At 46.0% G+C, this 17,380-nt stretch overlaps 1 protein-coding gene across 5 annotated transcripts in view; it reads right to left on the bottom strand.

Moving 5' to 3' along the window:
* Positions 1-13,030: 13,030 nt before the first annotated feature.
* Positions 13,031-17,380, bottom strand: part of GNB5 (G protein subunit beta 5) — a 37,854-nt gene continuing 33,504 nt past the window's right edge. Inside the window, exons 11-12 of one of the 5 annotated variants that reach the window (XR_014785341.1) lie at positions 13,718-16,939; positions 13,031-13,584 (exon numbers count right to left, since the gene is read on the bottom strand). Coding sequence is in view for 1 of the 5 variants with exons in the window: in XM_084817074.1 (XP_084673200.1) it covers positions 16,928-16,939 (12 nt within the window). In the remaining 4 variants the exon portion in view is untranslated. Of the gene's footprint in view, positions 16,940-17,380 lie in introns of all 5 variants that reach the window. The other 4 variants (XR_014785342.1, XR_014785343.1, XR_014785344.1 and 1 more) reach the window with 4 other exon arrangements.

Raw genomic sequence — 17,380 nt, 5'->3', positions numbered from 1 at the left:
GGCTGCCTCGGGACTAAGGCCTCCCGCCCCATGGAGTGGCGCTCGCGAGCCCGGGCGCGTTTGCGCGGGCAAGTCCCCGTTCGGCCCATTGGGACTTTTGAGCAAATGTCCCTAGCGTGGAGGGAGCGCACTGGGCACGAGGGCCCGGGGGGGGGGAGGGAGCGCGCTGGGCACGAGGGCCCGGGGGGGGAGGGAGGGAGCGCGCTGGGCACGAGGGCCCGTGGGGGGAGGGAGGGAGCGCGCTGGGCACGAGGGCCCGTGGGGGGAGGGAGGGAGCGCGCTGGGCACGAGGGCCCGGGGAAGAGGGAGGGAGCGCACTGGACACGAGGCCCGGGGGGGGGAGGGAGGGAGCGCACTGGACACGAGGCCCGGGGGGGGGAGGGGGGAGCGCACTGGACACGAGGCCCGGGGGGGGGAGGGAGGGAGCGCACTGGACACGAGGCCCGGGGGGGGGGAGGGAGGGAGCGCACTGGACACGAGGCCCGGGGGGGGGGAGGGAGGGAGCGCACTGGACACGAGGCCCGGGGGGGGGGGAGGGAGGGAGCGCACTGGACACGAGGCCCGGGGGGGGGGAGGGAGGGAGCGCACTGGACACGAGGCCCGGGGGGGGGAGGGAGGGAGCGCACTGGACACGAGGCCGGGGGGGGGAGGGAGCGCACTGGACACGAGGCCCGGGGGGGAGGAGGGAGCGCACTGGACACGAGGCCCGGGGGGGGAGGGGGGAGCGCACTGGACACGAGGGCTGGGGGGGAGGGAGGGAGCGCACTGGACACGAGGGCCGGGGGGGAGCGCACTGGACACGAGGGCCGGGGGGGAGCGCACTGAGCAGGTGGGCCCGGGGGGGGGAGCGCACTGGACACGAGGGCCCGGGGGGGGGGGAGCGCACTGAGCAGGTGGGCCCGGGGGGGGGGAGGGAGAGTACTGAGCAGGTGGGCCCGGGGGGGGTGAGCGCACTGAGCAGGTGGGCCCGGGGGGGGAGGGAGCGCACTGAGCAGGTGGGCCCGGGGGGGGGGGAGGGAGCGCACTGAGCAGGTGGGCCCGGGGGGGGAGGGAGCGCACTGAGCAGGTGGGCCCGGGGGGGGAGGGAGCGCACTGAGCAGGTGGGCCCGGGGGGGGGAGGGAGCGCACTGAGCAGGTGGGCCCGGGGGGGGGGAGCGCACTGAGCAGGTGGGCCCAGGGGGGGGGAGGGAGCTCACTGAGCAGGTGGGCCGGTGGGGGGAGGGAGCGCACTGAGCAGGTGGGCCGGTGGGGGGAGGGAGCGCACTGAGCAGGTGGGCCTGGGGGGGAGGGAGCATGGTGACTGAACCTCCCAGGACCGTCGCTGCCATTAGACAGAGTGAAGAGGCAGCCACAGGTGGCTGATTTGGGGTGTCATGAAAGAGCAGCAAACACCTGGCTATTGAATTTTGTAGTGTTGTATTTTTAACTTCTACAAGCGTTCCTCTCTGGCACTTGTGAGATTTTCTGCCTCGGGTGCCAAAATAACGGTGAGCGCCTTCAGTAATTATGCTCCTTGCCTTTGGAATATGGACAGGGGATGACACCATTTCCTGCTCCCCCTCAGGTCAGCTGTGGTGTCCATACTTTGATTCTCTGGCCAATGGTTATATGATATTTGACAGCCCTACTAATTTATTGTTATTATTTAACATCACTGTCACAGTATTTAGTCAAGGCTAGAGTAACCCTGGGATCTCCAACGTGCTGCCTGTGGGAACCAATGTGCCCGCAGACACCTCTCTTGGTGCCCACCAGGTTCCCTGCTCCTGCTGATTTTAATTTTATTTCTTAAGATTTAAAAATATTTTAAACTGGGAGGTGCTGCCCTCCAGCACCATCTTTATTTGGGTGCAACAGAGTGGCTTTGTGTTTTGGAGCTTAGACCACCTCTGCCTTGTTCTTGGGCAAGTTACTTTTTTGTAGTTTGCCTTCTGGGAAATGAGTGTTTTGTGACTGGCCATGCCCACCATGGCAGGCATTTTGTGTCAGCACTCATGATGCTCTCAACATTCCAAATGTGCCCACCAATCCCCCAGAATTCAAGATCCCTGGATCAATCAATTAAAAATTTTTTGATCTACTACAAAAAGGTGTTCCTGGTTGATTAAACAACTGATTAAAAACAAATCAGATGACTTTAATTGGAGAGCTTTAAAAGGATATTAGTCAAATTCTTGGAGGATATGACTGTTAATGACTACTAGTCATAATGGTTATGATACCTCCAGCATCAGAGGCAGTCTGCCTCTAAAAGCCAGTTGCTGGAGAACACGAATGGGAAGATGCTGTTGTCCTCATGTCCTGTTTGTGGGTTTCTCATAGCCATCTGGTTGACCAGTTTGGGAACAGAATGCTGGATGGTCTTTGGTCTGATCCATCATGGCTCACTGCCTTGTTGTGGCGAAGGGGCTTGCGTAACTCAGTGAAGCCATAAGCTATGCCGTGCAGGGCCACCCAAGACGGACAGGTCATGGCAGAGAGTTCTGACAAAATGTGGTCCACTGGAGAAGGAAATGGCAACCCACTCCAGTATTCTTGCCAAGAAAACCCCATGGAACGTATCACAAGGCTAAAAGAGATGACGCCGGAAGATGAGCCCCTCAGGTCGGAAGGTGTCCAATATGCTACTGGGGAAGAGCAGAGGGTATTTCCAAGTAGCGCCAGAAAGAGTGAAGCGGCTGGGCCAAACCCGAAAGGACACTCAGCTGTGGATGTGTCTGGTGGTGAAAAGAAAATCCGATGCTGTAAAGAACAATATTGTTTAGGAACCTGGAATGTCAGATCAATGAATCAAGGTAAGCTGGAGGTGGTCAAACAGGAGATGGCAAGATTGAACATCGACATCTTGGGAATCAGCGAACTCAAATGGACAGGCATGGGCGAATTTAATTCAGGTGACCATCATATCTACTACTGTGGGCAAGAATCCCTTAGAAGAAATGGAGTAGCACTCATAGTCAACAAAAGGGTGGGAAAAGCAGTACTGGGGTACAATCTTAAAAATGATAGAATGATCTCAGTACGAATCCAAGGCAAACCATTCAACATCACAGTAATTCAAGTCTATGCCCCAACCACTGAGGCCGAAGAAGCTGAGGTTGATCGGTTCTATGAAGACCTACAACACCTTCTAGAACTAACACCAAAAAAAGATGTCCTCTTCATCATAGGGGATTGGAATGCTAAAGTAGGAAGTCAAGAAATCACCGGGATAACAGGCAGGCATGGCCTTGGTGTACAAAATGAAGCAGGACAAAAGCTAATAGAGTTTTGCCAAGAGAACATGCTGATCATAGCAAACACTCTTTTCCAACAGCACAAGAGGCGACTCTACACATGGACGTCACCAGATGGTCAATATCGAAATCAGATTGATTATGTCCTTTGCAGCCAAAGATGGAGAAGCTCCATACAGTCAGTAAAAACAAGACCTGGAGCTGACTGTGGCTCAGATCATGAGCTGCTTCTTGCAAAATTTCGGCTTAAATTGAAGAACGTCGGGAAAACCACTAAACCGTTCAGGTATGACCTAAATCATATCCCTGATGAATATACAGTGGAGGTGAGGAATAGATTTCAGGGATTAGACCTGATAGACAGAGTGCCTGAGGAACTATGGACGGAGGTCCGTAACATTGTTCAGGAGGCAGCAACAAAATCCGTCCCAAAGAAAAAGAAATGCAAGAAAGCCAAGTGGCTGTCTGATGAGGCTTTACAAGTAGCTCACGAAAGAAGGGAAGCGAAAAGCAAGGGAGAAAGGGGAAGATATACCCAACTGAATGCAGAGTTCCAGAGAATAGCAAGGAGAGACAAGAAGGCCTTCTTAAATGAACAATGCAAAGAAATCGAGGAAAACAACAGAATGGGAAAGACTAGAGATCTCTTCAAGAAAATTGGAGATCTCAAGGGTACATTTTGTGCAAAGACGGGCATGATAAAGGACAAAGAAGGCAGGGACCTAACAGAAGCAGATGAGATTAAGAAGAGGTGGCAAGAATACACAGAAGAACTATACAGGAAAGATCTGAATGTCCCTGATAGCCATGATAGTGCGGTCACTGAACTTGAGCCGGACATCCTCGAGAGTGAAGTCAAGTGGGCCTTAGGAAGCATTAGTAACAACAAAGCTAGCGGAGATGACAGTCACCCAGCTGAGCTATTTAAAATCCTAAAAGATGATGCTGTTAAAGTGCTGCATTCAATATGCCAACAAATCTGGAACACTCAACAGTGGCCACAAGACTGGAAAAGGTCAGTTTACATTCCAATTCCAAAGAAGGGCAACGCCAAAGATTGTTCAAACTACCGCACAATTGCGCTCATTTCACATGCCAGCAAGGTGATGCTCAAAATCCTACAAGCTAGGCTTCAGCAGTATGCGAACCGAGAACTACCGGAAGTACAAGCTGGGTTTCGAAGAGGCAGGGGAACTAGAGATCAAATCGCCAACGTTCGCTGGATCATGGAGAAAGCAAGAGAATTCCAGAAAAATGTCTATTTCTGCTTCATTGACTACGCTAAAGCCTTTGATTGTGTGGATCACAACAAACTGTGGCAAATTCTTAAAGTGATGGGAGTACCAGACCACCTTACCTGTCTCCTGAGAAACCTGTATGAGGGTCAAGAAGCAACAGTAAGAACCAGACATGGAACAACCGATTGGTTCAAAATTGGGAAAGGAGTACGACAAGGCTGCATATTGTCACCCTGCTTATTTAACTTATATGCAGAGTACATCATGAGAAATGATGGACCACAGCACGCCAGGCCTTCCTCTCCTGCGCTCTCTCCCGGAGTGTACTTAAGTTCCTATTTTTTGCATCGGTGATGCTATCTAGCCATCTCATCCTCTGCCGTCCACTTCTCCTTTTGCCTTCAATCTTTCCCAGCATCAGGGACTTTTCCAGGGACTTTTCTCTTCGCATTAGGTGGCCAAAATATTGGAGCTTCAGCTTCAGTATCTGTCCTTCCAATGAGCACTCAGGGTTGATTTCCTTTAGGATGGACTGGTTTGACCTCCTTGCAGTCCAGGGACTCGTAAGAGTCTTCTCCAGCACCACAGTTCGAAAGCATCAATTCTTCGGTGCTCAGCCTTCCTTATAGTCCAGCTCTCACAGCCATACATTACTACTGGGAAAACCATAGCTTTGATTAGACGGACCTTTGTCGGCAAGGGGATGTCTCTGCTTCTGACTATGCTGTCTAGGTTTGCCATAGCTTTCCTCCCAAGGAGCAAGCGTCTTTTAAATTCATGGCTACAGTCACCGTCTGTGGTGATCTTTGAGCCCAAGAAAATAAAATCTGTCACTGCTTCCATTTCTTCCCCTTCTATATGGCAGGAAGTGATGGGGCCAGATGCCATGATCTTCGTTTTCTTAATTTTGAGTTTCAAACCAGGTTTTGCTCTCTCCACTTTCAAGAGGCTGTTTAGATCCTCTTCGCTTTCTGCCATTAGGGTGGTATCGTCTGCGTATCTGACGCAGTTGTTGATAATTCTCCCGGCAATCTTAATTCCGACCTGTGATTCATCCAACCCGGTGTTTCTCATGATGTACTCTGCATATAAATTAAATAAGCAGGGTGACAATATGCAGCCTTGTCGTACTCCTTTTCCAATTTTGAACCAATCGCTTGTTCCATGTCCGGTTCTTACTGTTGCTTCTTGACCCTCGTACAGGTTTCTCAGGAGACAGGTAAGGTGGTCTGGTACTCCCATCTCTTTCAGAATTTGCCACAGTTTGTTGTGATCCACACAATCAAAGGCTTTAGTGTAGTCAATGAAGCAGAAATAGACGCTTTTCTGGAATTCTCTTGCTTTCTCCATGATCCAGCGAATGTTGGTGATTTGATCTCTAGTTCCTCTGCCTCTTCAGAACCCAGCTTGGACTTCCGGTAGTTCTCGGTTCGCATACTGCTGAAGCCTAGCTTGTAGGATTTTGAGCATAACCTTGCTGGCATGTGAAATGAGCGCAATTGTATGGTAGTTTGAACACTCTTTGGCGTTGCCCTTCTTTGGACTTGGAATGTAAACTGACCTTTTCCAGTCTTGTGGCCATTGTTGAGTGTTCCAAATGTGTTGGCATATTGAGTGCAGCACTTTAACAGCATCATCTTTTAGGATCTTAAATAACTCAGCTGGAATACTGTCGTCTCTGCTAGCTTTGTTGTTGGTAATGCTTCCTAAGGCCCACTTGACTTCACTCTCTAGGATGTCCGGCTCAAGTTCAGTGACCACGCTATCATGGCTATCAAGGACATTAAGATCTTTCCTGTATAGTTCTTCTGTGTATTCTTTCCACCTCTTAATCTTATCTGCTTCTGTTAGGTCCCTGCCTTCTTTGTCCTTTATCATGCTGGTCTTTGCACAAAACGTTCCCTTGAGATCTCCGATTTTCTTGAAGAGATCTCTAGTCTTTCCCATTCTATTGTTTTCTTCAATTTCTTTGCATTGTTCATTTAAGAAGGCCTTCTTGTCTCTCCTTGCTATTCACTGGAAATCTGCATTCAGTTGGGTATATCTTCCCCTTTCTCCCTTGCTTTTCGCTTCCCTTCTTTCGTGAGCTACTTGTAAAGCCTCATCAGACAGCCACTTGGCTTTCTTGCCTTTCTTTTTCTTTGCTGCCTCCTGAACAGTGTTACGGACCTCCGTCCATAGTTCTTCAGGCACTCTGTCTATCAGGTCTAATCCCTGAAATCTATTCGTCACCTCCACTGTATATTCATAAGGGATATGATTTAGGTCATACCTGAATGGTTTAGTGGTTTTCCCTGTGTTCTTCAATTTAAGCCGAAATTTTGCAAGAAGCAGCTCATGATCTGAGCTACAGTCAGCTCCAGGTCTTGTTTTTACTGACTGTATGGAGCTTCTCCATCTTTGGCTGCAAAGGACATAATCAATCTGATTTTGATATTGACCATCTGGTGATGTCCATGTGTAGAGACTCCTCTTGTGCTGTTGGAAAAGAGTGTTTGCTATGATCAGCGTGTTCTCTTGGCAAAACTCTAAGAGTCTTTGTCCTGCTTCATTTTGAATACCAAGGCCATGCTTACCTGTTATCCTGGTTATTTCTGGACTTCCTACTTTAGCATTCCAATCCCCTATGATGAAGAGGACATCTTTTTTTGGTGTTAGTTCTAGAAGGTGTTGTAGGTCTTCATAGAACCGATCAACCTCAGCTTCTTCGGCATCAGTGGTTGGGGCATAGACTTATGTATGAACATATATGAACATAAATTATGTTCATATATTAACAGTGCAATCCTACATATGTCCTCTCAGAAGTAAGCCCCATTAGGTTCAATGGGACTTCCTTCCAGGTAAGGGTTTATGGGATTGCTGATGCACAGAACAATCATATGGGCACCCAGCAAGCTGCAATGTCAGAGCACTCCAAAAATCCTATGTGTTGCCAGCAGATGTCCGTCAGAGCAGAAGGAGCAATGGAGGTAACCTCAGCTTCTCCAGCCTTCTTCCTGCTGATATTCCACTAGACACGTAGTCTAGTGGAGTTGCGTGGATGGGAGCTGGGAGGTGTTAGTATCTTGTGGATCCTCAATCCTGCCCTGCCCCTTCCTTCTCAGTTGCATCCACACCTGAGGTCTTCTGTAATTTCCACCTGTTGTTTCTAGGACCACTCTCTGGAGCAACAGCACCTTGAAGTGTGCTTTGGTTTACATTTCTTCATTGGCTCTACCGTACCACACTGTAGGAAGTTTGTGTTGCAGCACTCATCCAGCCCATGAACCCCACCCTATTTCCTATATGCAAATAGAAGTTTAGATATCCCTTTACCGCAGGACTGGGCCACATGTGGCCCTCCAGATGTTTTGGCCTTCAACTCCTGTCATCCCTCACCATTGGCTATGCTGGCTAGGGCTGATGGGAGTTGCAGGCCAAAACATCTGGAGAGCCACAAGTTGCCCATGCCTGCCTTACTGCAGTTCCATTCCTCCCACAATCTGTGATATGGCTAATGGATACTGGTGCTGGTTTATTTACATTTATTATTACGTGGTTCAGAGCTTAGGGTAAATGTCCAGGAGTGGTGGTGGCTGTTAGCACCTGGAAAACACCTAAAATATTTTACAGCTTTGTGTATGTCACTGTTAAGAGAATTGTTCTGTTTTCAGGATACACTTTCAACCATCCAAACCAGTACAAGGTTTTCAGTGCAACAATTCCACAATCAGACACTGGTGTTGGTACACTGCTTAGAATAAACTTCCTGGTTAGGTGGTTATCACTTGGAAAATCCCTAAAATATTTTAGCTTTGTGTATGTCACTATTACGAGAATTGTTCTGTTTTTCGTTTTCAGGATACATTTTCAACCATCCACACTCTGTAATCCTATAGATGTCTACTCAGAAGTAAGCCCCACGGAGTTCAGTGGGACTTACTCCCAGGTAAGTAAGTATAGGATTATAGCATGGGATGCTTAGGGATCATTTAAGAGAAACATTAAGTTGCTGTTTGGGTCATAATAAGTCCAGGATGTTGGTTTTTATTTAATTTATTTTAATCGTGATTCCTGTTTAAAGCATATAATTTGTCTTATCGCCGTCAAAAGGTTCCTGAACAGACAACAGCGAGGACCAGTGGTATAATAAGCCATTGGTCCATCTTTCCTGTTTATAATATTCATGTCTTTTAAATGTTACATATTGCTCTTTCTGTTTTATTATTCTAAATGTTGATTTTGATGTCTGCTTTAAAATGACTTTGCCCTATTTGTATGCTGCTTGGGGGGGGGGAATAGATATTTTTGAAAGGTGGCCTAGAAGTCTTTGAAATACAAATGAATAAATAAAAGAATGAAGAGCTGGAAAGGGAACAGGGCACTTGCCCTTCCAGACGCTTTCTCTGCAGTCAGCATTTCCAGAATGGTCACTATGCCAACGCTTGCTGCTGTTGCCACAGCTGTGTAGATGGACTTCACTGCTTGCTTACCAGTGTTGTCAACATACTGAAATGAAAGCTAAGCACTATGGCCTTTGCTTCAGTCCTGGGAATTTCGAGGGGGAGATCTTTAGAAAGTTGGTTTTGATCTTCCAAGAACTTGCTTAACTTTGACATCAGCTGAAGGTCGGCAGAAGCTGGAAAGCACGCATGACATGAAAAATGGCTGAATTTCCCCCATCGATCTTTTATCTACCCTTGAAGAATTATTCATCATCCAAGCTCTTGTCCTGTTTGCAATCTGTGGGAGCTTTCTCATCAACATCCACCTACCCCCTGCTTTTGTCCTTAGCCAAACCTTAGGGTTCACCATATTTATCACGTTATGAATGGATTCACTTATGTTCTAAACTGTGATTTTTCTTTTTAACCCCCCTCCCCCCATCCATCTCCATTTATGAGGCATTCACTGCTGACTTCATTGTTATGATCAACCAGTGTATATATTTAGGTCCAAGAGCTGTGTTGGAGGGAAGGAGGCCAAGTGGTGCATAGGAAGCTGCATAATAATGCAGCTTCCGTGGTCTCCTCCCCTCCCAGGGCCCAGGTTCGCCCTCTTTTCCCCATCTCTGCGCTTCATCTCCAAGTGCAGAGATGTCGCTGGTGCAGAGAAAACCATGCTGGCTACGAGGGGGAGGGGAGCATGGCTTCTGGGAACTGAGGCCAGGGACCTGGCTCCGACCTGAGTTCCCAGAAACCAAAAAGTCCAATGGCCTTCTAGACAATGTCTAGCAGCCATAGGATTGCTCCCTTAGATGGGCAGGTTTAGCCCAAGGGCTTCCAGTAATCTACTTCCCATCAGGTACTTATGCAGGTTCTCCCAGGAAAGAGCATCAGGATTTCCTAGATTCTAGGAATTGCCTAAGACCTAGAAGATTCAGTCTTTTCAGGGTTGTCATCCAATTAAGGAAACCTCAGCTGATTAATAGTATGTGTTTTAGTTTATTATATGCATCCACAGTGCAATAATGCAAAAACCATGGGTTGGATTCAGAATAAGGCTGCAATCCTAAAGACATGTATAGGAGAGAAGGCCTTTGAATTTGATGGGACTTGCTTCTGAGTAGACATGCATAGGATTGCACTGTTAGTCGCACTTAAGTCACACTGAAATCAGTGAGGCCTCTGTCCTGACTAGCTTCTCTCACTGATCTCAATGGGACCTAAATGCAACTAAAAGCCTGAATCCAACCCAACAGTCTTAAAGAAAAAATAACAGCCTTTCTTTGTTTTTTAGTTGATACACATACATGTTGCATCAAGCAAATTCTTGGAAGAGGAAGTCCACATTTTCTCTTCCACAGGAGGGAATACCTGGTCTAAGATGGTACTTACCATATGGAGTTTTTATACATATTTGTATTACATATATCTGGGTTTTAATTAATCCAGTGACCACTTTATTGGGGGCACCTTTTATTCAGTCAAAACATGACAGACTAAGGCTGCAGTCCTACACACACTTACTAGGGGATAAATTCCACTGCATGGAATGAGGCTTACTTCTGAGAAGACATGCATAGGATTGCAGTGTACAAGATCAAAAGGTATCTTCATGTTAAGAGTACATGGCAGAATAAACAAAGGGTCCCATAATCAAACATGGCCCCTCCAAGAAATTCCTGACTTATGTTGTTGATAACTTCCTCCTACAGAAAGTGGAGGAAGGAACTAGAGGATTGGCTATCCTTGACTTGATCCTAACCAACAGAGAAGACTTAGTGGATAAAGTAGCAGTTACGGGAACTCTGGGGGGAAGTGACCATGTTATACTTGAGTTCTTGGTTCTAAAGGAAGCAAAAGCTGAATGTAGCCAACGTGTACCCTGGATATTAGGAAAGCCAGTTTTAATAAACTCGGAACAATGATAAGTAAGGTCCTATCACAAGTGACTCTAATGAGAAAAGGAGTCCAAGATGGGTGGGAGTTTTTAAAAAAGGAAATTCTCAAGGCACAATTACAAACAATTCCAACAAGAAAAAAAGGCAGAAGACAACAGAAGAAGCCAATGTGGCTTCACAAAAAGCTTAGTGATGACCTGAAAACAAAAAACGGGACACATATAGGAAGTGGAAGGAAGGCCAAGCAACAAAGGAAGAATACAGGCAGAATTGCAGGGATGGCGTCAGCAAGGCTAAAGCTGAGAACAAGCTGAGGTTAGCGAGGGATGCCAAAAGCGACAAAAAGGCTTTCTTCAGATACATGCATAGTAAAAGAGGAAAGAAATGGTGGTTCAACTATTAAATAAAGATGGCAAAATTATAACAGATGGCAAAGAAAAGGCAGAAGCGCTCAATTCCTACTTCAGCTCAGTCTTCTCCCGAAAGAGAGTCTATGACCCCCCTGGCAAAGGCGAAGTACAGGCTGAAGGTGCAGGATTGCAGCTTGAGATTGATAGGCATATGGTCAAGGAACACCTAATTACTTTGAATGAGCTGAAATCTCCAGGGCCAGATGAACTGCATCCTAGAGTACTAAAAGAACTGGCAGAAGAACTCTCAGAACCACTGTCTATTATCTTTGAGAAATCATGGAGGACAGGTGAAGTGCCAGATGATTGGAGAAGGGCTAATGTCATCCCTATCTTCAAAAAGGGCAAAAAGGAGGAACCTGGGAACTACAGACCAGTCAGTCTGACATCAATCCCTGGGAAAATTCTGGAGCAGGTTATAAAGCAAGCCATCTGTAAGCACCTTGAAAACAATGCAGTGATTACTTGAAGCCAACATGGATTTGTCAAGAACATATCCTGCCAGACGAATCTGATCTCATTTTTTTATCAGTCCCTTGTGGACTGTGGGAATATTGTGGACATAATATACCTCAACTTGAGCAAAACATTTGACAAAGTGCCCCATAATATCCTGGTTAGGTGGGCTAGATGAAACAACTATCAGGTGCATCCACAGTTGGCTACAGGATCGGACTCAAAGGGTGCTTATCAGTGGGATCTTCTCAAACTGGGGAGAGGTAATGAGTGGGGTACCACAGGGCTCAGTCCTGGGCCCAGTGCTCTTCAACATTTGTATGAATGACTTGGAGGAGGAGGTGCAGGGAATGCTGATCAAATTTGCAGATGACACACGATTGAGCGGGATAGCTAATACTTTGGAAGACAGAAACAAAATTCAGAGTGATCTGGATAGACTGGAGCACTGGGCAGAAAACAACAGAATGACATTTAATAGGGATAAATGCCAAGTTCTGCACCTAGGAAAAAGAAACCAAATGCACAGTTACAAGATGGGGGAGACGTGGCTCAACAATACTGCAAGAGGGAAGGATCTTGGAATTGTTGTAGAGCTTCAGCTATTGGGCAGTATAGAAATGAAATAGATAGATAGATGATAGATAGATAGATAGATAGATAGATAGATAGATAGATAGATAGATAGATCACAAGCTGAAGATGAGCCAACAATGTGATGTGGCTGCAAAAAAGGCAAATGCTATTTTGGGCTGCATTAATAGAAGTATAGCTTCCAAATCCCGTGAAGTACTAGTTCCCCTCTACTCAGCACTGCTAAGGCCTCATCTAGAGTTATGTGTCCAGTTCTAGGCACCACACTTTTCCAAACTGGAAAAGTTTCAGAGGAGGGCAACGAAGATGATCAGGGGACTGGAAACAAAGCCCTATGAAGAGAGACTGAAAGAACTGGGCATGTTTAGCCTTGAGAAGAGAAGACTGAGGGGAGATATGATAGTGATCTTCAAGTACTTGAAAGGTTGTCACAGAGGGGAATGCCAGGATCTCTTCTCCATCATCCCAGAGAGCAGGACACGGAATAATGGGCTCAAGTTAGAGGAATCCAGATTCCAGCTGAACATCAGGAAAAACATCCTGTTAGAGCAATACGACAATGGAACCAATTACCTAGGGAGGTGGTGGGCTCTCCCACACTGGAGGCATTCAAGATGAGGCTGGACAGCCATCCGTCAGGGATGCTCTGACTTGGATTCCTGCATTGAGCAGGGGGTTGGACTCGATGGTCTTATAGGCCCCTTCTAACCCTACTATTCTATTACTCTATTCTATGAAAAGCATACAGAGACAATCATAGAGACAAAGATCCTCAGTATGTAAAATACAATTTATTATAATGAGGCCATTCACAAGTATCAACACAACGTTTTCCATTCAAAACTCAAAACATCTCATCAATAAATACTGCCTAATCAAAGTGTGCAGTGTGTCAACTTGGTATTGCACAAGGAGCTCTTAACATTTACAGTTTTTATAGTGCATTCAATTTGTTACAGGGATAAATTTGCCACAGACACTGCACAGCACAATAGTCCATTTTCGGAACAGAAAATGTGAGCAATGAACCACTAAGGACTATAGAAGATCTGAGGGGTTCCCATGAAATGCTAGAACATCAGCTGTGTTACATCTTGGCCTATGCAGCTAGGGATCTTTATGAACAAAAGAACCTTCTAAAAGGAGTATTTGCACCTGTCTTTAAAAAATAAATATTGCCCCCGAAATTATGTCCTGGTAGCAAATTTCAGTTTGTTAGCTGATGCACCACTACCGAACAGTCAGTAATTTAATTCTAGATTGGAGCAAATGTAAGACATGGTTTCTATATTCTCAGAAGATATCCCTAATATGGAGTGGGCAACCTGTGGCTCTCCAGATGTTTTGGCCTACATCTCCCATCAGCCCTAGCCAGCATAGCCAATGATGAGGCATGACGGGAGCTGTAGGTCAAACCATCCGGAGGGCCACAAGTTGCCCACTCCTGCATGTAGACACATCACTTGAAGAACACCGGGACTAGGTTAGAAATGCCCTCACTGCATTCTGAACAAACATACCTTTCTCCCAGGGGAGCTCTGAGAAAAACATGTCCGCATTTCTGCAGCATGGGTAAGTTTGAACTAGGGCAAAGCTACTTATCAAGGGCTCTGGTCAGGGGCAAGGAACCTTTTTTCCTATCAATGGCCACATTACCTTGGGCTTCCACTGGTAGGCAGGGCCAGAGCCAAAAGTGAGTGGAGCACCTGTTTTCTCCCTCCCTGTCTGCCGCCCTCCCCCAATTGGAGCTCCTGCATGTATGAGGAACCACTGAATCAGGGCTCAAAGTGTCTCTTATCTGGACTTTGGCGATCCCAAACATCTTTCCCTAGACATTTATTGGACACTTGTATCTTGCCCTCCATCCAGGGTCCTCAGAACTCAACTCTGTAGGGCAGGTTAAACTGAGTGATAATGGTTGAAGAGGGATTTGAGCTCAGAACATCTTGGTCCAGGTCCAGCACTCTATCCAATACACCACATTGGCTTTCTCAAGCTTTTTGGTTGGGTTGAGAGGATTTAGGCCTGGCATTAGAAACCAGTACGGTCGGGCAAATGCCAGGGCCCATGAACCCTTAGAGGGGCCACTGAAGCTGACAATAGTCGCTGGTGTCACTTTTTCTTTCATTATGTCAAGGTCCAGGGCTGTTCTGGGGAAAAGAAGATGGTGCACAGCTGCTGCCTTGGCCAGTGCTTCGCTGTATACCCACTGCCCTAGCAAAAATGTAAAAAGAAAAAAAAGGCCACCTGGTAAATGTATGGGGGGAAGAGGGGCCCAGGAGCAGAGGGCAACTTGGTTAGTGCCCCCTTCGAACCTGGCATCAGCCCTGGTAGGATTGGCAGTAGAGTCATCTTCCTTCTCCCTACCCCCAAATGGAAAAAAAGTGGTGTGCCACCTGTATTACCTGCTCGTAAGTGGAGTGGCTTTTCCAGAATGGCCATGCTGGCTGGGAATTATGGGAGTTGCCGTCCAACACAGCTGGAGGGCACCAAGTTGGAGAAGGCTGGAGTGGACATACTCTATTTTAACTAGAACGGTGCCAGTGTTCATCCATTCTCTTGGGACATGTTGAAGTGCCCAAGTTCTTACTGGGTCCCCCATGCTTGCCAATACCCCTTAGCAGATCTTGTTTTGCCCATCATTCATTGACATCCATTTGTCATACAGAATCTTAAATTGCTACATTACATTCAGTGCAGGCGACTCCAGTGTGGTTGACTCATAAAGGGGTTTGGTTAGTACCTAGCATGTAGCATCTCTGTAATTCCAATAAAATAACTCCAATTATATAATTTATAACCTTCTGAGGAACTTCCCAACTAGTATCTCACAAACACACATACATTAAAACTACTCTTCATTTCAATTTAGCTTTAAGCTGAAACATTATTTCAGTTCAGAATACATCAATTAAATTGCTGGATCTAAAAACCATTAAAAAAGGAGATTGAAAGGATTCTTCTTACCAAGAAAAAAAACACTTATATATAGCATCTGTTATCTTCGAACAGGGAATTTGTTGGCTCTGTAGGGTCTGATCCTGGAAATACTTACAGAAATGGTTGCAATCCTATACATGCTTACCTGAGAGTAAGTCCCAGTGAATTCAGTGGGGCTTACTTCTGAGTAGACATAAAAAGGATTACACTGCAGATTGATTGAGCTAAACAATGCAATAAAGCCCAGTGAAGTAATGTTTCACTGATCCCTTAAGCGTGGTTAAGAGATTGGAAAAATATTGTATCTGCATTGGGCGTGTTTGAAAAATCAATTCCTTGCTGAGGTGTGGGAACCTTGTGGCTCGACCCACGTTGCTGGACTACAAATTCCATCATCCCTAATCATTGCCCATGCTGACGGGAGCCAGAGTCCAAGAACATCTGGAGAACATGTGACCCCACACCTGCCTTAGCTTATTCATCTCAGCACTGCATTGTTTCCAACTCACTTACAAAGTTAAGTAACAATCGGCCGATACTGGGCGCACATCCAACAGAAACGAATGGCTCCCAAATCCCACTGATTTCAATTATTCTGAATTGCACTAATTTTTATCATTTTCAAGCTTCACATTCAATCGAGGAATGTTTCAAGAGTTAAGGCTGATCTACACATTCCATCCAAGCTGAAAGAGAGAGGAAGGATGAGTGCATTCTGCTTCCTTTCCCCGTGTTTCGGAGTCTCATATGATGGAGGGGAGATGCATTCCCTGTCACCACCTCAGGTCTCATACAAGGCAGCAAAGTGTGTATGCTCTGCCACCCCTGCCACACCATGGGGGTTTGCACATTCTGCTCTCACATCATAACACATTATTTATTACATTTATATCCCACCCCTCCTCCACCGTGCTCTAGGTGGTGTACATAGTTGTCCATCCCCCATTTTATTCTCACTACAACCCTGTGAGGTAGGCTGGGCTAAGAGATAGTGACCAGGCCAAGATTACCCAGGGAGCTTCATGCCTAAGTGGGGATTTGAACCTGGCTCTCCCCAGTCCTGGACCCAGACTCTAACCCAGGCTTCCTTAACCTGGTGCTCTCCAGGCATGTTGGACTGCAACTCCCATCATGCCACAGTGGCTGGAAAAGATGGGAGTTGCAGCTCAACATTGGCTCTTGATTGCCCCCTATTATGCGAGATCCAGAAAGGTAGGAATTAGAAGTATGAATTACTCATGAATTACCTCTCTTGCTGCTTCTACAGAATGTGCAAATGAGCCCTCAAATACCCTGATAAAAAGCTGGAGCCTGTTTTATTTCCAAGTTGATGTTAGGAAGAAATGTAATCTCATGCAAGTATTATATACATCATGTGCACTAAAATACTAAATTCTGTTTAAGTCTGGCATTAGGATTATTAAACTATTTCTAAGAAAAAAGGTAGTTTCAAAAACAGAATTAAAAACAGCTTATTATTATACCACACATAGATATCCCCCCCCCACCCCCGGTAGGATAAAATAATATTTACCTTTTCTAGCTAGTAGTGTTTGTGTTTGTGCAACAATGTGTTTGGGCAATGTAGCATTCAATAATCTTTTGACTATCACCTTGTTGAATTCTGTATCTTTGTTATAGCTTCCCCATCCCCAATTGAGATTTTGTGGGGGGGGGGGTTATCCCGTGGTGTCAGTTTTAATGCATATTTGGAAACAGCACTGAGGATTAAGCCCAGATCTGTAGAGAGAAAAGTCAAACAATTATTAGGATCTACAAGGTTATTTGGCTTTTCTAAAATAACTTGATTATGTCACAACAGAAACTTAAACTTAAACTCTTCTCTTAGGTTCATTCCTAGATTATTTATTTAATAGTTGATTTCATAATTTCTTTAAGATTAAAGGCCAGATTATACACTCATTGGCTGGAGATACTGGGTTGGATAAATAATCATACTTAGAGTAGACCTACTGAAATCAATGGACTTAAAATAGTCACAACTAACTTATAGCAGAAATTGTGCCTGGGACAATCTGCATGCAAAGCATTTACTCTGTCACTGAGCTACAGTGCCTGTTTCCTTGACTAAAGAGATGACAAAAACAAATGGTTAAAAACAGAATTTAAAATGGAAGCCATGTTGCAGGTTGGGATTAAAGACCGGTCCTAGATCACAGA

Source organism: Heloderma suspectum, chromosome 11 (assembly GCF_057233095.1).
Source record: "Heloderma suspectum isolate Gila_16-S chromosome 11, 16-S_ref, whole genome shotgun sequence".
NCBI classification, from domain to species: domain Eukaryota; kingdom Metazoa; phylum Chordata; class Lepidosauria; order Squamata; family Helodermatidae; genus Heloderma; species Heloderma suspectum.
The sequence above is the reverse complement of the archived record's forward strand: the minus strand, read 5'-3'. Positions and strand labels throughout refer to the sequence as shown.